Below are 24,205 nucleotides of genomic sequence, written 5' to 3'. Positions count from 1 at the left end.
GATGCTTTATATTGTAGTGGTGAGTATGTTCTTGATTGGTTTTTCGTTCAAGAACTCGTAGGAGGGGAACATTTGAATTACCACCTCTAGATGTTTCCAGAAATGAGTCGTAGAGAAATATACAAGTGTTCGTGGAGAAGGCAGGCGGATAGTCAGCAAAAATGAAATTAGTGTTTCCGGCGCTTTTACCTTTGATTAAATTGAGCTTAAAGCCAAGAACATCCTTTAGGCTATCATTGAGAATAACCTTTTCGCTGGCAATAGGTGAACTAATGTAGATCTTACCCTCCTCCTTTGAATAGTTGAAATGAAAAGCTCCTTTTTTACGAGCGGAAATTCTTTTATTAATAGAACGACATAAATCGTTCATACAGGTGAGTTCCTCGTAGGGTAATTCAATGTATGGATAATCCATCCAATTGATTTGTCGAATTTGTTCTTGATCACCTTTTCGCGGCGGCAAATTATAAAGTCTAATTTTTATACCATATTTACCATTTTTTCTCAGGATGCCATAAGTATTTTCGAGAATACTGTCAACAAAGCAACTTCAGAATTTCCATTGTCGTCGAATTTGATGGTGGGGGAGAGTCTCGTCCAAAAATCACTTGTTCTATTCAAGTCATTGTAGAGAAGATTGGAAACATTGGACATGAAAGTCACATAGAAATCATTGGGAATTGCTAATACCTTCATCACTGACCCAAGAATCAAAATCTGCGTTGTATCCTAGCCAACGGACAAGCAACTGTCTCTTGCCTCTACGAGTACGACTCTTTAATATCTTTTCAATTTGATAAATTTCACAAGCGTTTCTAACTTTTTGCAGTTCATATTCATAAAAACCGCCGAGAATCTCATCATCTTTGGCGTCTCGCAGTCGATATGTCGTGGGCTCGGTGTCCAGGATTTTGGACACTCTAAAAAGTTCAGTGCTCCATAAATAATTCCCCTTTTCAAAAATGTTGGTGGGTCTATTAATTCAAACAGTATCACCAACATTGAATTTTTTCTTTACATTTTTTTTTTCTTTTCCATCATTAGTGTATTGCTTTAGAAAAGCATCAAATGTATTTTTATTGCAGTGAACATCCCGAGAGCTTGAGTTGGACAGAGATTGATGAGGTCGATGGTTGTATATCTGCATGATTTTATCTAAATCATGAATAAAAGCTGGTGTATTTTTCAGGGTACAATATCTTGAAATTAATAGACGAATCGTTCTTATTAATTGTTCAGCCAATGCAGCCTTTATCGGGCTCTGACTCTGATAAAGTGTTCTATTATATTTCAAAAGAACCTTTTGCACATGGGGATTAACAAATTCACTGCCAAGATCCGATTGAATTTTTCTATATGAATCCTGTTCTAGAATACTTTCATTGGTCCTAGCAACTTCATCACCACTCTTTGATTACAGTCGAATGGCGTCGGCATAGTGACTAAAGATACTAATTGCCACTAGAATATATGTGTAGGTTTCATTGTGACGATGTTGAATTGCGTCTAAAGTTAAAAGATCCGTTTGCATTATATGCAGAGGGAAAAAGGCCTTAGTTTGTCGATATTATTTGCTGCGAAGCCTGTGATTCCGATGCAGTGTGTAACTCGGTTCATTATCTAGATACTCTTTTTCATTTTTCAATGTGGTGGTGCCGGAAACAACATTAGACAGTGTTTTGGGAGAACTTAAACTTCACGCTTCGCCAATATTTTCGTAGACACCTTTCAGAACTTCATCCATTTTGAACGTGAACACGTAGTGTAATGTCCACTCCCCTTTTGCACACTGGAGGGTGAATCAATTCGTCGTCGCTTTTGACTAGCAGCCACAGGTGTTGTAAAATCAGTGGTGCTAGTATTTTCAAGTAATGAATCTTCTTCTTCTTTTTTTAAATGAAGTTGTTGTTGGTTTTGTTTAAGGACTATATTCTCTTAGTTTCTGTGCAATTTGATTAGTGCCAATAGGGTTCTTGGGACAATTCGATGAGTTTAGAAAAGTGTATAGATTATTGTCAAAGGATAAAAGTCCTTTAAGATTCGTCACCATATCAAAAATTAAATCAATTAGATTATAACCTTTTCCCAGAATTATGATTCATTTCTCTGAGCTATGGACTTTAACTCGATGTTCATCAGCAGTTTACAGCATGATATAAGATAATAGTCTTTTACTCTGTTTTCGATAAGTTAATGGCAATAGGTTTTCAATTTTCGATACAATCAAATTCAAGTCTTTCTCCTGTGATTGCGCTGCTGCAGAATCTTGAGGAGATGTTTCCTGTTGAGAGGGGTCAGTGATGGCAGTTGGTCTCTCATAATATGTTGTATGTTTATCCATACGTCGCGACGCATCTTGGAGTAAAAGCATTTTTTTATCATCGGCAATATTTTCATCATTTATGAATTTGCTTAGATTGCCTTCAAAATATTCGACGGGCAGAAGGACAAATTCAAATGGTGTAAATTTATAGGGTTTTGCCATGCTCTCTCTCTAGAGAAAATTATTTACAATTCCTGCAAGTATGGGTAGTAAAAGTATGAAAAATCTACCGCCTGCTTGAAGGAGCCGTGTTGTTTTAAAAATTTTCCCCTTGATTTTACAAGCCAAGGCGCGGACAGTGGAACGATGTTGCTTTGTATGTTGTATAACAACATCTGGCAGTTGAACATTGCCCTCAGTTATATTTAAACAAAGTTCAGATATTAGATTAATGAAATCATTGTCAACACCATGTTTGAGTATGGTCTTGCTAAGCAAGGCTTTTGAAGTGCTTAAAACGGAAAATAAATGCCGTTGTTCGTGTAGTTTCTTCAGTGTCATGATGGCAACTAATAGTCTTTTCTACTGTTCGCTGGAAGATATACTGTAATTTCATTGTTAAAAATGTCGATGACTACACGTAGATCCTCGGGCGTGCTCTGATTAAGATCCAGCAAAATGTAACCGTAGGGCTTGCTAGTCGCCTGAGTGTATTCTGACAATAGAAAATTAGGGGCACCAGGGTATATCTGTTTATTGAGAGTTATGAGTGAGCTAGAATCACGAACAACTCGATAGATAATATAGATAGTGCAATTCAAAGCAAGGGTTCGCATACATTTGCTCTGATGAAACAGATTTTGTAGAACTAAGGTTATGGAAATGTGTTCATGGTGGGAGCGAACGGTGAACAGTTGTAGCATTTCCTCTGAGAACTGTTCAATGGATTCAGCCAAATCATCAATTGTCAGCCACGAGTTCGGTTCAATACTATTGAAAACATCAAGTCCTCGTATGAATTGTATGGATATGGTTGTGGCAATAGCTTTTATTTTATCGTAGGACTCCTGTCAAATACTAAAGCAATAGTAGATTTTTTTCGACTTTTCTAAAAACATGTTATCATAATTTTGAATTATTTTAGCTAACAGTGTTTTTCCCGATCTGGAGGTTTCACACACACACGATCTGAATTTTGTTTTGAATTGACACATGCTGTTGACAACAGTCGGACTACAACTAACTGTAAATCATACGTGTCCAATGAATAAGTAGCAATAATTTTCCCATAGATCTATCTATTCAAGAACAACAACAAAAAACAATATTTTATGGCAGCATTTACTCGGTAATATGAAAACAAATATTTGTTCAACGTGAACTGCAATGATAAAAATAACACTTGTTCAACAAGAACAGTTGACAAAATTTCATGGTCAACATGACAACTCTATTTGTTCAACATCAACTGCAATGATAACACTCTATGTATAATAAAAACATTTTTGTCCATGAAGAGATACACTTTCTGTCTTTAAAAAAACACTTTTCTGCAAAAAACTTTTGTCCATCAACAGCACTTATTGTATTGAAACAAATTTATGTACAAAAAAAAAACATTTTTCTATACAACAACAAAAAAAACACTTGGAACATGAACGGGCACAGATGAAAATTACAGTGAATTTAAATGTGGGATCCCCCCCCAGGGCCGTAGAAGCAAAGGCCGGCCGGCCGCGGGTGGTGTTCTCCCCCCCCCCGGGAGCCGGCCGCGGGAAGGGCCCCCCCACACCCGGGAACCGCGGTGGAAAAAACTGTACACAATAGTTGTCCGGTCACTGCTGCTGCTACAGGTTAGGTTGGGGTTGGGTTAGTTGAGGTTAGTTAATTTATGAACGGGCTGGTGATGGTTAGTGCTTGGGTTAGTTAGTCAGATTAGGTTAATTTATCCAGACCAAGTTGATTGCGATAGTCAATGCATTCAACCCGATCTGAAATACGGTAGTGGCCATGAGGCAGGACAGTCACACCATTCTCGAGCACATATACTTTGTCGGATATACATGACATTGCATTCTTTTCCACTCTAACAGTATAATTTCTATACTGTAGAGAGCGAATTGCAAGCACTTGTGCTCTCGGCACTAGGCTACTTTCTACACAGTCTCTGTACACGCTCATGTTGAAATCGCTCTTTACAAAGTGTGTAGGCACCCCTTTACACGCCTTCTTTTCATCCCCACTATGAGTTTCAATGCAATAAACTTTGGGGCCCGGGAACACCACCTGGATATTAAATCACTCCCCGTCTCTCATTTTAACATTAATAGTTGGTTGGGGGCTTGACGTTTAACAAAATCTGGGTAGAGGGATAGATTCTAGTTGGTGAAATCCATCCGCGAGCTGATGTATTCCCCCTTTTCTAAATCACCCAATAAATCTTCAGTCCCATTTATCTTTAGCAGCAGAGAATCTGTATCCCCATAGTAAACTTGAACCCCCCCTCCCGTGGCCATTGCACTTTGCACACATTGTAAAAGAACGACAACTTGACCTTTTTTGAAATTTACAATACTGAACTGCCGCCTGCTATATTCTTGTTCAGTACCACATTTCGCTTTCGCCTGGGTAGAAGAACCATGCCAGCCTCTATGCTCGTGAACGATGTAAAATTGGGATCGGCAATAATTCGTGCACACTCTAGAGGGTCATTCACGACGTCGCAGCGACATCTATTACGAACGCTTTCCCACATGGTGTCAAACGCTGAATTTAGAATGAGCGTGTATAATTCCTTCTCCACTTTTGAATTTGCCCTAGAGCGTTTATCGACAAAAGTATCGATAAAGGTTTTTAAGTATGGTCGATGATTGAATTGTAGCACCCTATGCATTTTAGTGATCTTGATACCATTGTTCATCATCCAGTTCAAAAGTGATTGGTGAGTAACGATAGTATCCTGAGGTGCAAAATTAGCAATCAGTTTCTGCTTGGAGTGGGTCCAATGCATCCCAATATGCTCGACTAATGAATGATTTTAGGGGCTCAGTGAGTCCCTGGTCACTAGTCGATTGATAAAGGGACATACAAAATCTTTGACTGAGTCGTGAAGCGCCAGCGGAATGTGACCGTCAATTTCAAAGAACCATCCTTGTGGCCCATTGTCCTCGACGGTGGTAAAGTCGGATTAATTTTTCTCTCTGACCTAAAGAGCGTTGATCTCTAAGACCTAAGATTAAATAAGTCATTATGTTTTTTTGTTAACTTTTTCGCTGCGAATAGATAATTCCCCTTCGTATTGGATAAATCTATTTCTCTTCTTATGTTCACCATAGGATAAAATAAACACTTAATGTTACTTAATTACCCCTTCGTCACGAAAGACATAAACCCATCGAGTCTGTAAATCAATTTATCAGGGTAGGTTCGCCAAACAAAAATGAAGCCCTGTTTGTTTCTTAATTCCCCTTTCGTGAACCAATAATTCCCCCTCCGATTATGTAAATCAATTTCTCAGGTTAGGCTAGCCAAACAACATAAATTGCTGTTGACCTCCATAAATGTGAGAAAGTTCCTGTTTTTTCATTCTCACTGACAAAAACCATAAAACAGACACGAATTGCTGTTGACATTCATTAAAGTGAGAAAGTTCCTGTTTTTTCATTCTCACTGACAACGAACCATAAATCAGACATAAATTGCTGTTAACATCCATAATTGTGAGAAAGTTCCTGTTTTTCATTCTCACTGACAAAAACCATAAAACAGACATGAATTGCTGTTGACATCCATGAAAAACATCAAATACATAAAACAGACATAAATTGCTGTTGATATCCATAAATGTGAGAAAGTTCCTGTTTTTCAAATTACCACTGACAAAAACCATAAAACAGACATGAATTTATGTTGACATCCATGAAAAACATTAAATGAATTGACCAACACACATAACCATCCAAGAAAACAACCATCATAGTGTGAACATCCATGTTGTTTCAAGTGAGAAAATTTCTGTTTTTTCATCCTCACTGACAAAAACCATAAACCACGTGGTTCGTACGGGAGTCAATAAGGCCTTTCTACTTGCGTGTTTATTGGATTCTACACAAGTACCAAGTTTTGATTCCCCAGCTAGTATCAAGTTTGTTCAGAACAACAAGTGTCTTCAAAAACTAACAATTGCTTGATGTTTTTTTTTATCAAGTTTCTCCTAGATATTTTTTATCAAGATATTTTTTATCTCTTAGTTTCTCTTAGTTTAGTATCCTCAGTTGAACCTCTCCTTTTCACTCAAAGAGGAGACTTCTTTTCCTTTTCACCTCATAAAACCCGATTGGAAATTCAGTGATCTCTTTGTGTGTGTGAAAACCACCTTTTTATAACTGTCCATTCACTCTTGGTTGAATTCTCACTGCTACCACAACATCTTCAGTCTTCATTTAGCATGCTAAAGCACTTAAAAAAACCTACAAAATCAGACAGGAGAGGGCAGGTTGAATGGTATTGCACATATGTCTAATAATTACAATACCAAGGTCAATATTGATAATGGCTTAAGCAACTTTGGGAGGGTTTTCAAAATACCCTTTTGAAAATCTGCATGCATACAATCTTTTCGTTTAACTGAAACTCCCCCTAAACGTTCCCTAAAAGTTTCACCTTAATATCCTTAGCTTCATTAGTTGCAGTAACTGTAGTGGTAGTCTCGGCATAATACCTAAAATTAAGTAGGCTTTTTCCAGAACACACAATCTTTCTATGACAAATAGTTCAAATGGGGATAAGTCTATTTATTTAGACACTGAAAACAGGCATAAAAGTCTAGATCTTTCCATCACATATACAGCAAACGTCATGAGTAGAAATACTTTTGTGTTCAAATAAAAAGTAACATATTTATACAAAAGAAAATAATTAACTTCCAGATAGATTTGATTCACTAAAAAAAAAATCTAGTGAATGACTTGGAAGTTAATTATTTTGTTTTGTATAAACATGTTAGTTCTATTTTTTTAATCTAGTGAATGACTATCTTAAAATTTTGATTGCAAGTGTTTGGGAAAAGATCAACGTGGGAAGGGGGTTGACTGCCCTCTAATCACTTCCAACTATTAAAAAAGACACTAGCCCTTTAGATTTTCAATCACTTGAGCCCTTTTCGAAGTTTCTACAATGGCTTTGTCTATACGAAGTGCCCTGGTCTAAAATAAATAAATAAATAATATATAGTGCCCACATTGCTCTTTACTTAGGCATCGCTCTGTACTTCCACTAAATACATTCTTTTTTTTACATTCAATACATTACTACTACTACTACTAACAACTCACCGCAGCACCAAGCCGCCTGAGGCCAACACAGCGACACAAGCTTCTCCTCACCCCATTCTACTCAAAGCCTCCCCCCTTACAACCTCCCTGGAAGTTCCGACTTCCCTTAAATCTATTTTGTAACATCCTCCCACCCCAGCGGTGGACAACCTGCTTTCCGTTTAGTCCTTGACGGTTGGCCGAAAAGGAAAATCTTCGGCAATCTGTCATCCTTCATTTGCAGAACGCGCCAAAACCATCTCAACCTTTCTCTCATTATAGCCCCACAAAGCGGGATTGAACCACCCTTTTTGTACAGCCTATTGTTTGAAATATTGTCAGTCAGCTGGGTACCCAGAACAATCCATAGTCAATTTCTCTGGAAAACATCTAGCAAATCTTGATCTGCTTTTTGGAGTGCCCATGCTTCAGAACCCTACTTGACCACTGTCATCCCTGTAGCTTAGCTTCCAATATTCTAGTCTGGGTTTGCGGGCTTATCTTTCCATTCTTCCAAACTTTTTTCAATAGTGAAAAAATACCATGGGCCTTGGCTATTCTACTTTTACATCTTCACTGCTCCCACCGTCTTTACTAATAAAACAGCAAAGGTAAGTGAAGCTGTCCATATGATTGATTTTTTTTGTTACCCGACGTCACCTTTTCATCATCACTTATTCCTAGCTTTAGTGACTCAGTATTTTTAATATGAATTTTAAAACCTATTTGAATACCCTGAACTTGCAAAACCTCAATAAGTTCATTTAGTTTGCTCACACTTCCATCTAGGATGCTTAAATCATCAGCATAATCTAAGTCCAAGAAAGTTTTCCTTCCCTATTTACTTCCATGTTCTCTCATTGCCTTTACTGTGCTTCTTAAAACAAAGCCCATCAATATGATCCATATAAAGGCAGATAGAACACAACCCTGCTTTACTCCTGATTTAGTATAAAACCATCTGCTAACCAACGTTATTTCCTACGTTAACCGCATCAGGGTTATTCTCGTACATAGCACTAATCACTTTAATGTATTTGTCTGGTATACCATACAGGGATAAGACCTCCGCTAAAGCTCTTGTATCAACAAAATTGAAAGCTTGTTCATAATCTATAAAACTGGGAACCAAAGGTTCCCAGTTCTCAATTATTAACCCAAAAGTGAAAATTTGGTCGACACATCCTCTATCCTTTCTAAAACCGCACTGTTCATTTCTTGTAACTTTGTCTACAGCATCTCTCAGTCTAAAAGTATCATATTACTACGTTATTTGCTACCTACAGAGAACAGGATAATGCCTCAATAATTACTACACTCACTCTTATCACCTTTCTTATACAATGGTTTGATTAGGGTTTTCCTAAAATCGCTAGGTACTTATTCTTTTTCAAAAATTATATTCGTAATCTTCAATAGCTTATTTCTTTCATGGTATGCTAAGTTTTTATTTCAATTTAGCATAACTAAATAAATAAATAAATTATTTATTTAAAAATGGACTGAAATTTACTTTTTTTTTATGCTGCAAAACATTGGAATTAAAGACTAGAGCTATATAGTACTGGTAAAACTTGCTCAAAGAAAATTTTAGCTATGGTTCATATTATAGACTAAAGATTAAAGATTTTAGGTATATATTAGCCATAAATTATGGATACTAGATATAGGTTAGGTAGCAATAGATTCTAGGAAAAAATTAATCCAATGGGATGAAGGTTGATTTTCAAAGTCAGTCATAATCTTTATCTAAAAGTGTCAAGACGGGAAATTAGTATGGAGATTAAAAAATGGATCTAATAAATAAATTAAATATTTAATATAATAATATTAAATATTATTATTTAATCATATATATATATATATATATATATATATATATATATATATATATATATATATATATATATATATATATATATATATATATATATATATATATATATATATATATATATATATATATATATATATATATATATATATATACATACATATATATATATATATATATATATATATATATATATATATATATATATATATATATATATATATATATATATATATATATATATATATATATATATATATATATATATATATATATATATATATATATATATATATATATGTGTGTGTATATATATATATATATATATATATATATATATATATATATATATATATATATATATATATATATATATATATATATATATATATATATTTATATATATATATATATATATATATATTAAATATAATTAAATTAAATGTTTAATTTAATACAAATTAAATATGAATAAATGTCGACTATTTATTCTAAATATTTTTTTTTAAATTATCAATTTTATTTAATCATTAATATTTATTACACATTGTTTAGTGTTTCAGGTTAAATACATTAATTATTTTGTAAATTAAACAGCAATATCTTCCAGCAGGGTGACAAAGGGCCATCTGTCCCCGAGTGCAGCCTCTGAGAGGGTGCAAAATTGAGTTTATACTTTTACTATTTCCTTTACTTGTCTTTTGGTTGTGATGATGGGGGGAGGGACCGACATTATGACCGAGTCCTGGAAACCCTAGCAACACATCTGAAGTCTTCTCAACACTTGACTATGGTTCTGAAACAGGAATTTAAACCAACAACTTGAAATAAATACATTCTAAGTTTGGAAAAGAAACTTCCCTTTCAAAACATGTGTTTAAGACACACTTTAAATTTTCACTGGATTGAATGAGAAATGAAGACTTTCTGGGCCTCTTTCTAACCCAAATGGGAGGATGTTTCGTTGTTCACTGAGATGAGAGATGGTCTACGACTCTTCTTGGATACATTAAGCACCTCTGAAGTTGTAGGGGATCTAAAGTCTCAGGTCAATTAAATAGATAATTAAAGATTGAATAAACTTACCAGATTAACATCATCTTTCTCATGAACAGTTGACGGATTGTCTGCAATGTCTGCAACTACACGGAATGTCATCACTGATGTGTTGGCATTTGAACGGGTCCAGTAAGACAAAAATTGGTTGGATGATGATATAAGAACAGGCAGTAGGGCAGTTGTGCTCAGCAGAAGAATAGAATGAATAAACTCTGGTAATAGCAAATTTATCTTTCCCATTTCTTCTTTGAGAGGAAGAAGGACAAAATCCAGTTTGTTAATGAATACAGATGGGGTACTGAAGAAGACCAAAAACAACAGTAGACTAATATGTATGACTATCCAACAAAGAAACCATGCTTTTCCATTTATTCCAAGATTCTCCCTAAAAGGAAAGTTTATAAGTAATAATTCGTAAAATAAAAAGTTTGTAAGATAAAAAAATCACAAGATAAATAAAAAAAATCGTAAGAAGAACAATTGTAGTAAACAAACAATAAGAGTAAAAACGAAAATGCTATTCATGATAATTATTAATAATAGAAATAATAACAATTAAAAAATAAGAGTAAAAATTATACGATGACTTAAGACCCTAATGAAAAATGCGACAGTTCTACGCGTTTTTAGAAATAAACAAAAACGATCAGACGATCAGAAATTAAATAAAAAAAAGCAAGTTCTTTCAACTAAAAGTAAGGAGGAAGATTAAAACTTAAAACGAACAGAAATTATTACGTATATAAAAGGGGTTGCCTCCTCTTCAAGACTTCGCTCTTTACGCTAAAGTTTTCTTTTTTTTAGAATTTTAAAACAAAGTTTATTATTCTAATTAAACGGCCATTCTGTTACAGGATTCGTTCTTAAAAAATTACAAAAAAAGTCAAAACTTTAGCGTAAAGAGCAAGGTCTTGTGGAAGGGGAAACTCTTCTGATATACGTAAAAATTTCTGTTCGTTTTAAGTATTGATGTTGCTGCTTACTTTCAGCTGAATAAACTTGTTTTTTTTTTAATTTAATTTCTGATCGTTTTTAAATAATACCGGGAAATCCAGCTCTCCATAAAAAATTCCCGTACTTGTGTGTTATACTCCGCTCATTCAAGTTTATGATGCTTAAAATGGCGAGATAAAAGAAATGTAAAGAAGCGAAAAAAAACCCGGAGAAATGTGTATTTATACTTATTTCGAAATACCTCGAAATATGTATTTATTGTATCAGAAGAAATATGTATTCATTTTTAACGAGGTTTAGGGAAAACAGTATGCAGAATAGAGCTAACGGGGGGGAAATTTAAGCCTAACAGAGTTGACGATAATTTTTTTATAGCGTTTTTTCTCTCGTCTTTCTGCCCTTTGAAGAGGCAAAGTTCTCCTCCAAAGTTTGAAGTTTTATCTCATTGTATTCATTCAACTAATATGTAATGCATGTGTTGCCTTAGAAGTAAAACAAACTAAAAAAAATTAATCTGAAATTAATTCTGTTCTAAAGTTACCAATTAAAACACCTGAAAAGTAGTTTTTGACAGTAATAATATCTAGGTGGCGACCCTGACACCAATAGAACTATTCTAGGGTAACTATTATTTCCTAGCTTCCTAATAACAAAATAGCTTCCTTTACTACTCTGATCAAAAACATAAACATTATCTCTCAGAGAGAGAGAGAGAGAGAGAGAGAGAGAGAGAGAGAGAGAGAGAGAGAGAGAGAGAGAGAGAGAGAGAGAGAGAGAGAGAGAGAGAGAGAGAGAGAGAGAGAGAGAGAGAGAGAGAGAGAGAGAGAGGTGTTTTTAAAAACACACCACGTGGAAAAAATGGTAGAAAATTTTTAAATACTAAATACCTTTGTAGATAAAATAAAGAAAATGAGAAAAAATTATAGGAAAATTTTATATAACTTTTAAAGGTATATAACTTTTAATTTCTCCTCCTTTAATTTTTCGTTTTTGTCATAGATGGCATAGTCAATGGATCTTAAGATATGGTATAGGTAGCCTATACCGAAAAGTTCCAATTTATTCTCTCTCTCTTTCTCTCTCACTCTCTCTCTCTTTCTCTCTCTCTTTGTCAGGTTCTTTGTTTATCTATTTTTTTTCACTTCTTTACATGTCTTTTATCTCCAATCGATTAAAGTCCTCTTACTTTTCTAGGCTAAGAAATCAAAGAGCCGAGCAAAAAATTTCGCAACTAACTTAGTGTAAGCTTGTATACTGTTGCCGTCTTTTTGTGTAATGGCGTTCAGTTTTACATAAAAAGTCGTTGCAATATACATGGCTTCTTGTAATTGTAAAGTTAAAATAAAAATAAAGGGTTCTTAACATTAAGTTAGTTTTATTCTCCGTAAAATTGTTGTTTACGCCTCTTTTTTTTATCTCCCCTTTTTTATATTTTAAAAGAAATAGAACCCTTTACTTTTTCTTCAATAAATTATATTTTTTGCTCATCCCTTGCTAAACGAATTTACTGCTCATTCAAGCTCTTCTGCTCTTCGTGCAGCTTCTGCTCCTCAACCAAGAAATCGCATCCAGAGTCAACAAACAAATAAACAAAAAAATTAATTCGAAACATTTTATTTACTCTTTATCTAAATAAATATTGAAAAGCTTTGCCAAATAGTAGCAAAGATGTGAAATATCATATTTGGGAATATGATGGGACTTGGTAACATTGTTGTAAGACATCAGCCAGTAATGACACACGTTCGAAGTTGATTGACTAAGGGTGTAATTATTTAAATTTTAGTATTATTGTATCTTGGATCCCACCTCTATGGGGTTGAACTTTGTGGCATCAACACCTTTATAGCCAAAATAAATATGTAATTTTTTTGAATTTAAATGCACTGGAGAGAGGCGGTGTGGAATGGGGTCTCCTTGGGAACTTGGGTCACTGTCTTTTTTTACCTTCTCACACACACACAATTAAAACATTTCTAAAGTTTAAAATATTTTCTTATAGCTTCGTCAATCGCTTCAGCTCTGACAAAAACGATTTTATGTACAAAGAAGTGTTTCGTTCGGAATTTTCATTTTTCTGCCATCTATAAAAAAACTTAACAGATGCTAACCCTTATTACTGCAGGGAATTGTTACACATCAAGGTTTATATGTCAAATATATGTAAACAGAGAAGGTTTATCTGTTAAATATAGAAATATTTTAAAACAATGAAAATTCTGCAGGAAAAATGTATGAAATGTGCTAAAATTATGCTATTAAAATGAATTGTGAAAGATTTAAAAAGGGTTTTTCACACACGAAACTGAACAAGAAGCAACTTCTGTTCGACGCATATTTTTTTCGAATTATCTATTGAGTTTCTGCCCTATTGGCAACCTGGTCGCACATATTGACTAATGACGTCTTTCAAAATCTTAATCAACTGTCCCATCAAACGTAAGGATAGTCACTTTTAAAGATAATACTTTTAAAGATTCAAAGTTTCCCCTGAAAATTGGTTTTATGTCTTAATCTCTTCCTGAGTTATGTCAGAAAAATTTTGACGGACCTCGTATATTTCAATTTGGTAAAATAATCACCTTCATGTCTGAAAATATAACTTAATAACCTCAGCCGTTCCTGAGATAACACAAATGCACTTTTCTCCGACCTTCATGTGCACGAGTGTCTTGATTTTTTTCGGCCCCCTCCTGACCATTTTATGGGTAGTTTCAATCGAATACCAGTAAGAGTTTTTGAAATATTGAAGTTACGCCATTTTCACATTTAGCTCAGTATATGCTGGCAGTTTCGCTGAATTATTTATATAAATTCGCTTACAAATAACTGAGAGACCCTCAAAAGGTTGAGTCAGCTGGAAAGGTGATTTTGCTGGTCGACGATCCAAATCCTGGGATTCGGATTCGTCACAGCATTACATCTGTGCGGCTATTGGTCATAGCCGCATTCTATTAAAATCATAAAAGAATAATTATAAAATTATCCAATATTTCAAATATTTTGTATATAAATCTATATATAGATATATATATATATATATATATATATATATATATATATATATATATATATATATATATATATATATATATATATATATATATATATATATATATATATATATATATATATATATATATATATATATATATATATATATATATATGTATATATATATATATATATGTTTTATTAGTTTTATAATGTTTTATTAGTATGAATTTATACTAATTCCAGATTAGTTTTATTATGTTTTATTAGTATGAATAATATTTTTCCAAAATCGATGAAGAAATTTTTCCTATGGTCCGTATTTGATAATTTTTTCCTCCCAGAAAATTAATTTGGCAGTTTTAGAATAAAAAAAGGGCAAAGTGTCTTGTTTTGATTGTTAAATGATGGAACTACTCTACTGAAAAAGTTCGCTAGGAATTTGTTGGTCTACTAGACGTAGAGGACGCTTTGGAGCCGCGGGTTAAAAGTGATGACCGAAGATTACCTATAAAAAGAAAGGATATAGAAAAAAGAACACTGTAGGTGTTGCTTTCCACAACACAATACTAAAGTAATAAAATTGAAACTAGCATATTCATATGTAACAATATATATAACTTTTTGGGTCATTCACAAAATAATGAACTTCCGGATTATTCACTGGATTATTATCAGAGAGAGTTCATTGACAAAGTTCATTCAAAGTTCTTGATGTAAATTTTCTTCTTTAATCTTGCCCAAATTATTTTGTGAATGACCCGAAGTTATTTATTTTGTTGTATATAAATATGCTAGTTTCAATTTTATTATTTTAGTATTTCTACTGAAGACGGTCGCTGTATATGTGACCGAAATATCTGGACTTTTGTACCTGTTTTTTCACTTTCTAAATAAATGGATTTATCCCCATTTGAAAGTTTATTTGTTCGTCTTAGAACGGGAGTGTGGTCTAAAAAAACAACACCTAATTTAAAGGTGTTTCGTTGAAATTTTTTAGTAAATGCATGAATTTGCTGAACAGGGGGTTCATACCGTTCTTTTAATAGTTAATACAGGTTGGCTTTCAATTGAAAAAGCTGTCATAAGAGTGTTGTAGAAATGGGTGTTTCTTCTTCTCTTGCTAATCAACCATCCATTAAGCACAGAAGTTCTGGATACGCTGACCGAGAGAAGAGCTGCAAAAATATGAGTTATATGTTTAAGATCCCCTAGTAAAAGCCGACATGTATATCTTGAGCGTCATTCTGTAGAACATGGGTCGGCAACCCGCGGGCCGCATGCGGCCCGTGGGACGTCTTCGTGCGGCCCGCAAGATCCTCGCCGCAACGCACCTGACGGACTATTACACACCCTACCAATACTGAACGGAGTGAGAGTGGGTGCCATCTAGCATTCTCGGAAAAATCCGTAAACACTAGCCTAGTTAGTTTGATGTTCAACCATCTAGATCAATTATTCTGGTAAATTAAAAATATTTTTTTGAATAATCCTACCTCAAAGTTTAGAAGATACCCTCAAAAAACATTTTGCCTGTACATTTTATTTGTTTATTATTTTTTGGTTCAGTAAAATTTAGTGCTTGTGGTCCCATATAAGAGCCAAATTATCTGGTCATTTTATTTGGCCATATTGTGTTAAAATAAATATTCAAAAAAAAAAAAAAAAATAACGCATGATTTTGTAGATGGATGTCATCTGGTGCATAATAGGGCGGGGAAAAATGGTACACACTTGGAAATATGAAACCTGTATACAAAATCGAGGGTGATTTATTCAGATTGCAAAAAGGGTGTATGTGCAATACGCCAGGAAAAAAAGGGAACTACGCTGAAACTTTTAGATCATATTATTGGGGATGTTCAACTAATTCAAAAGACGCTTTGTCCATCTAAGTTTGTCATTAGGGCATATTACAACATCTTAGGAACAGATAAAAATATTCAGTTGAAAACTCAGGACCTGTTGAGGGGGATTTATAGCTAAATATGGATGTTGAAATGGCATATCTGCAGTATATCTGAGATGGCTAATGGCACTAAGTTAAAACTAATAGAGAATACTGCAGTATATATTGAGCAAAAACAAAATGCACTCTATGCATTTAGGTTATCAAAAGGGCATATGAACAATATCTGAGAAACAGCTGAAAGCAATAAATTGAACCTTTGAGGGTTACTGCAACTAATGCTTATATAAGTAGTACAACTGCTATTTTGACTTTTCAAGCTATGACTGCTTTTAATCGTTTGAAGTTTTGACTACTCGCAACTGGAAATACTTGTGAATGTGACTGATTGCGACTGAAACCCCAACTACTTGTAACTACATCAGCCAGTGCATGTGACTGCATCAACCACTTTCCCATTGCAAACAACAAGACAATCTTTCAGGACTGGAGCAATGCCTAAGAGCAATGCCTTTATATATTTATAAAGATAGGATATAGTCTATTTGATATTGAGAGCCATTCTTTGACGAGAAATTAAATAAATAAAAAACAAGTTTTTTTAACTGAAAGTAAGGGCAACATTAAAACTTAAAACAAACAGAAATTATTCCGTATATGAAAGGGGTTGTCCCCTCCTCAATGCCTTGCTCTTTACGCCAAATTTTTATTGTTTTAAAAAACAAAGTTGTGTGACAGAGTCAAACTTTAGCGTAAAGAGCAAGGCGTTGAGGAGGGGACAGCCCCTTTCATATACGGAATAATTTCTGTTCATTTTAAGTTTTAATGTTGCTCCTTACTTTCAGTTGAAAAAGCTGGTTTTTTTTGTATTTACTTTCTGAACGTTTTTGAATTAATGCAGCTTTGATTTTGGCTCACCATAAATAAATAATTTAAATGAAATTCGTATATTAATTTTCCTTTTTTTTGGCTAAATGGCTTTCTTGAAATTTTGTTCTGATGTAACTTACACAACAAATTTCTATATTTGTATGTTTTTATTATGTATATAAGGGAGTTTGCCCCCTAGTCAAGACCTTGCTCTTTACACCAATGTTCAAATTTTGTTCAAATCACTAACCCCTGAATCACAAAGGCTGGTTAATTAGAATAGATAGCTCTTTTGAAAGTACTAAAAAAACTTTAGCATAAAGAGCAAGGTATTGACTAGGGGGTAAACCCCCTCATATACGTAATAATTTTTGTTTGTTTTAAGTTTTAATGTTTCGCCTTACTTTCAGTTGAAAAAACTTGTTTTTTTATTTAATTTCTGATAGTTTTTTTAGATAATGCTGGGAAATTCGGCGCCCCTTCATAGAAATGTTCCTTCCCCCAAGGAAACATCCTCTATGGAAAGATCCTCCCCCGTAATCTCTACTCCTACCCTGACCCCCCACCTGAAAAAAATTCCTCCCGAAAACGCCTGAATACTTACCAAGAACCAATACTATATGTAAACAATGGGCAAAGTTTATAACTTGCAGCCCTTCTCCTGGGAACAGTGGGGATTAAGTCATCATCAAAGACATATTAATTAGATTTTCGACTATGCCGAACAAAATGGCTATCTCAAAATTTTGATTGGGTGACTTTTGGAAAAAATGAGCATGGGAGGGGGCCAAGTTGCCCTCCATTTTTTTGGTCACTTAAAAAGGGCACTAGAACTTTTAAATTTCCATTTGAATGAGCCCTCTCACAATATTCTAGGACAACTTGATTGATACAATCACCCTTGGAAAAAAAAACAATAAATAAACACGCATCCATGATCTTCCTTCTGGCAAAAAATACAAAATTCCACATTTTTGCAGATAGGAACTTGAAACTTTTATAGTAGGGTTGTCTGTTAGCCTATGCTGAATCTGACGGTGTAATTTTCATAAAAGCTCTATGACTTTTACGGCTTGTTTCCCCCTTTTTTAAAATAAGGCAAATTTTTTCAGGTGCGTAACTTTTGATGGGTAAGACTAAACTTGATGAAACTTCTATATTTCAAATCAACATAAAAATCTGATTCTTTTGATGTATCTATTGGTATCAATATTCTGTTTTTTAGAGTTTTGGTTACTATTGAGCCGGGTCGCTCCTTACTTACAGTTCGTTACCACGAACTGTTTGAAAATAGAAACAGTACCAAAAGCTTCTTAAAGCTAGAGCAAACCGCCTTAGTCACATACAGATTAAATAACAAACATCTGTTTTGCAGAAGAAGTTCTTGATAAGGCTTAAAATTCAAATTGAATTATAGAAAATTTACTTTTAAAAGGTAGAGCAAATGAAAAAGAGATAGAAAAGCCACAATTAAGGCAAAATACTTTTTGCTAAAATTTAGATATGGGGTAAGGATAGGATAAAAGAAGTAAAAAGAGGGGATTAAGGGGATGAATAAACTAAGGAATAGGGATACATGGAAAGAAACTTCACCCTAGGCCCCTGTCTTAGCTCTAAGCATATGTTTGAAAATGCACTTTATGTGAATTCAATCAAATTGGCCCATGAAAAACAGTGGACATTTTTTGGGGTACTTCTGCATTATATGGGCCCCTCTAAAGAAGTCCAAGAAGAGATGCTACAGTCAAATGGGAAAGACACAATGAAAAACCCGGTATTACAAGATGATTCAGTACACTGCAGTAGAGAAATACATTGTATAGCATGGTTTTAAGATATTTAAAATGTTGTTCTTTGGTGGTTTTTTTTTTTGGGGGGGGGGTACCTAAGTTAGGTTACGTATTTAATATATTGTATGCTTTGCCCCCCCCCACTCCCCCTAATATGCGAATATATAGCCCAAATTTGTTTCTAAACTATTATATAGTTTATATTTTATTTCATTAGCATTAACCAAACTTGATTTTTTAGAGAGGCCTATGTAATACAAAAGTACCTTTTTTGTGTGTATTGTTTGGCATCCACCAATGATATTTTTATAGTTTAAAAGCTCATCAAGTCAGTCAAGTTTGTTTGGAGAGCTTATTTTGAGCCTCCTTGGAGCTGGAGCACAAGGAGATGGAAAATCGTCATTTTCTGTATTGTCTAAAGGGCGTTTTTTTTTCTAAACGCCCTTTTTACAATACAGAAAATGACCATATTAAATTAATTATTGCAAGCAATGCAATCAGACAAAGAATACTTCAAAGCAACGAATAAAAGGTAAAGAATCAAAGTAAAGAATATAAAGGCAATTGCGTTTCAAGTATAACAATGTTCTTTTTACTCAAAAATTTTTAAATGTTATCCAACTTTGATCCACATGTTTCTGACTTTCATCTGAGAGTCGGTAAAAGATAAAATAGAAAAAAGTCAGAATGTCTTCTAAGCTTGTTTTGGCAAAGTGCCAATTTATTGTTATTTTAACAAAAGAAAATGCAGATAGCTTTAATAATTTAATATGGTTCTAATGCAATTACAAACCACCAGCAATAGAGGCAGTACAGTGGTGACAAGTTGAAATGAAAAAGCAATAAAAGTACAATTGAACTAAATTACTTAGGTGCCATTATGGCAATGAAACTGAGAAACCTTGGGATTTAAGAAGTTAGGATAGGTCAGTTGTTTTTTTTTTTTTTTAAAAAAAACAGGGAAACTTAAAATGTGACAAAACAAATGTTGAGACCCATAACAACAAAATTTAGTGAAGTTATTTTGCAAACATAATTGCCTGAATGTTTGCATTGTATTTGTTTATTTTGTGTTTCTTCTAGTTTTTCTTAACCTATAAGGGCATCCCTGGGACTTGTAGACTAGTCTCTTTTCTATATTCCGGCTTGACCAACCATACAGATTAAATTCTTTTAGTCCTGTTTTTCCTTGCCATCATAGCTTGTAACATAACCTTACTCTTTAATTCATAAAGGATATTTGTAAAACACCTTCCAACCCTGTATGTACTCCACTTGATTGTCTTCCCCAGAGGGTGGAAGATCTATCCCAACATCTATATGAATTTCAATTACTTTATGTGCTTAAGAATATTTAGCTAACAGAAGAACAAAGGAATTTTTTTATACTTTTTATATATACTGTATGCAGGTTCGTATCCAGAATTTTTTTTTGGGGGGGGGGGATTTTCAAAAGAATTTTTTTGGGGGATTGTAAAAAACTTAAGAAAATGTATCAAAAATTGGTGGATATTGAGTTTTGCTTCGTTTTTTACGAGTTGTACAAACATTTGGGGGGGGGGGGATTAATGGCTTAAAATGCTTAATAAGCTGGTTAATGGCTACATTTTTGAAAAAAAGAAAAAAAAAAACAAGGAGAGGGCCAGTTGCAAACTGCTCTTCAAGGGCAGTAGGGGCTCAAAACCCTACCCCCCTTCATTCGACCTTGTGCAGAGTGGTTTGAATTCATGAAAATGTAGGGTTTGAGGTTCAATTTTTTTTTTTTTTTATTATTTTTACAAAGATACCACAAGGCCATAAGTTTTCCACAAAGATACCATATAAGTTTAATCAAGTTTAGTTTTACCATTCAAAAGTTACAAGCCTGAGAAAATTTGCCTTATTTAAAAAAAAGAGGGAAACAAAGAGGTGCCAATTGGGGGGTGGGGCATACCCCCCCCCCCCGTAGACTTTGAAAATTACCTTTCATCTATATTTCATAACCATTTCCTTACATTTCACAGCTGATCATTATATGAGATGCTGTATAAACAAGGGTTATATATAATATAGTTTTCTCACTCCGAAAACTATATTTAAACTTTAGTTTTTTGGGATTTAGGGGAAATTAAAGGTACCATGGTTTGGTTAGGTTATGTATTTAATATATGCTGTACTTTACCCCCACCCCTTATGTGCAAATATATAGCCCAAATTTGTTCATAAACTATTATATTTTCGTCCTTTTTTTTGTTTCATTAGCATCAACAAAAATTTCACTTCTTGCTTGTTTATTGGATTCTACACAAGTACCAAGTTTTGATTCCCCAGCTAGTATCAAGTTTGTTCAGAACAACAAATGTCTTCAAAAACTAACAATTGCTTGATGTTTTTTTTTATCAAGTTTCTCTTAGATATTTTTTATCTCTTAGTTTCTCTTAGTTTAGTATCCTCAGTTGAACCTCTCCTTTTCACTCAAAGAGGAGACTTCTTTTCCTTTTCACCTCATAAAACCCGTTTGGAAATTCAGTCAGCTTGGAATTGGGGGTTTGGAGAAAGAATTTAACGCCATTTTTAGATGTGCTTTTCAGTCACGATTGATCCAACAGTTACCAGAAGACCAGAAGTACAATATCGAACAACTAGGTAAGTTTGTTTTGTAATAGTGATGCATTCCAGATGTACTCAATGTATTCAGATGTATCATTTAGGTGTTTTTTATGTTTACTCTCTATTTTAATAATTAAATGCATTATTTCCAGAACTAGAGCGTTATTGGTAGTAAGTTAATAGAATTACAAGTAACAAGTAGTTGAAATAACCTTAAATAGCAAAAATCCAAAAATTTTGACTTCATGTCTAGGAGCCTTTATCAGTGGGGGAAAAAGTTAAATTAAAGGAAACGCAACATATAAAGACAAAGACAAAAAAAAACACAAAAAAATAAATAAAAGTCAAATCTTAATTGATGTGAACCTTATGTGAGTTTTATTTATTGTTTTTTCCACTGTTTTATTTAACTTACAGCCGTTTATCCTCTAATAACTTCTGTATTTGAAAGGCACGATTTATGCTCCTGAATAACACCACACAAGTTTAAACCTAATGAAAATATTTGTAGCAACAAATATTAAAATATTTCCTAATACTTTACCCTATAATTGTACCATGGAAGCACTCTATCCACCTCTGTCCCTCCCTATGCTCAGGCATGCTAAAACACATGTGTATTTTTAATCCAAATTCGTCATTGGAATGGTGCTTGATAAATTAATGTTTACAAAGTAATTTCAACGTTTGATGACTGAAAACTTATTATTTAGCTTTGTCGTTTATTTTTTTTCCATGTCACTCCTTTCGTATTATTGCATGACCGTGATAAGGGTTTAGCCTCTGCAGTTTCTAAGGAAAGCAACAACTTCAAGCTGTACTGGTAAATGTGGCATTACATTATGAAAAGCTACTTTAATTCTTGCCTGGGGCCCCAAAAATGGTTTTATTTCTGAAAAGACTATCTGGAACAGTTTTGACAAGTTTTCTTTTCTTAAACCATGTTTCCACTTTCGAGTAGAAAGCTCCGCTCTTGTCGACAATGAACAGGTACCACTTTCATATCAAAGTTAGACTAAAAGCTAAAAGTGGATGAAGTAGTATGTGACCTGGCCCTCTCGCCAAAATTTCTTTTTGGAGTACTAAATATAAAGAGACCTAAACAGGAACACTATCCCAAGGGCACGAAAGCGCTGCCATCCGCTTTGACCAGATATTTCTATTTGGGGTAGTGGTTGAGCTTGTCATTGATCACCGGCATACAGTTGGGCAGAAGAATTGTATCACATGTACCCCATAAACCTTGAAGATTTTCTCATTTCTAGAAAATAAAAATCGGGGAATAATTATGATGCTCTACATAACAATGAAGGGCATTCCCTTTGCTTGGGTTGCAACCTGTTTTGGTTCATTCCAAAGCCGGACCTCAATCAAAGCATGACTGGTGCTCCATCGCGTTAAAACTCTACACATACTTTTCTGCCTTATAATATTTGTTCTATCACATCCATGGTTCTATCACTATGACGTGTCCGAAATTTGTCTGTATATTGTGCTATTTAACAAAGTTATGTCCAGTATTCTAATTTCACTGTCTTCTACAAGAACAAGTTTAACCTACTTTAACAGACAACACGGTTTGATGAGGATGTTGGGGATTTTTATTTTTTGCAACCTTATACAGTAATTTCAAATGATGCCCTAAACGAAAATAACTTGAACCTATCGTGTTATAGAAACTAAGAAAACCACTGTAAAAATAAGGAAAAACTTTATCTAATATTTCCAATAGTGATGGACAAATTGCTACATATATAGTGCTATATACACACCTTTTAAGTAAAATAAAGAAAAAATACACGAGAATGACTTTTTCCTCATTGAATAAGCTATCACAGAAGAATCGGATTTCCAAATTAGGGTCCAGACTTTTTTTTTTTTTTTTTTTTTTTTTTTTTTTTTTTAAGGTAATGTCTTAACCCTTTTCCCTTTAGAACATTGAAATATACGTTAATCTAACATAATTCTTTGTGTTTAAATACAAGCTTTAAAAAAAGATTTGCACCCGAAATCATGGGATGTAATGGTGTTTCCAAGTTCTAACCTCCACTCCTTGCATCAAATACTACCTCAACTCAAGGTAGCTTGGCCGAGCGGTGTAAGGCGCTGATGTTAGCCACCAGTCTCTTTGGAGGTGTGGGTTCGAATCCCACCGCTACCAGTATTTTATATCAAAGCAAACAAATTACTTGTTTGAGTCTTAAATAATAATCTTATCTTAGTTACTATGGGCTGAAGTTTGTTCCTTACTGTAAATGTTTTAGTTCTTGCTGCCGATTATCTTTGAATCGGATATTTCTTTGTTCTTCCCTTTTGTTTTTGACTCATTGTAGTTTTTGGTGACGCAAGTATTCTGACTCTTATCTTCATTTTCGTTTATCACTTGTCTTGTATCTGAGGCTGTTGCCTAAGTGAAGCAGCAGATTGATTTACATCATTTTAGACTTATCGCATTTTTATCTAACCTTTGGTGTAGTTGTTCGTATCTCGCAATATTTCTTCCAAAAGATACATTAAATTACGAGAGATCCCATATTTTATGAATATGAATTGTCTTGAGGATATTTTTGTGGGGAGCGGGAAATTTTCCGAGAAAGTTTAGCCATAATCTTCTTTTTAAATTTAATTAGC

At 33.9% G+C, this 24,205-nt stretch overlaps 1 protein-coding gene across 1 annotated transcript in view; it reads left to right on the top strand.

Annotated features, from left to right (window-relative positions):
* The window catches only part of LOC148946133 (uncharacterized), a 58,691-nt gene that overhangs the window by 16,049 nt on the left and 18,437 nt on the right, over positions 1-24,205 (top strand). The window contains exon 3 of the mRNA XM_089097815.1: positions 21,407-21,610. Within this exon, the coding sequence (XP_088953941.1) occupies positions 21,543-21,610 (68 nt within the window). The 5' untranslated portion in view covers positions 21,407-21,542. The remainder of the gene's footprint in view (positions 1-21,406; positions 21,611-24,205) is intronic.

Source organism: Artemia sp. Qi Xiang Cuo, chromosome 12 (genome assembly GCF_049724085.1).
Source record: "Artemia sp. Qi Xiang Cuo chromosome 12, ASM4972408v1, whole genome shotgun sequence".
In the NCBI taxonomy this organism is placed as follows: Eukaryota; Metazoa; Arthropoda; class Branchiopoda; order Anostraca; family Artemiidae; genus Artemia; species Artemia sp. Qi Xiang Cuo.
The sequence above is the reverse complement of the archived record's forward strand: the minus strand, read 5'-3'. Positions and strand labels throughout refer to the sequence as shown.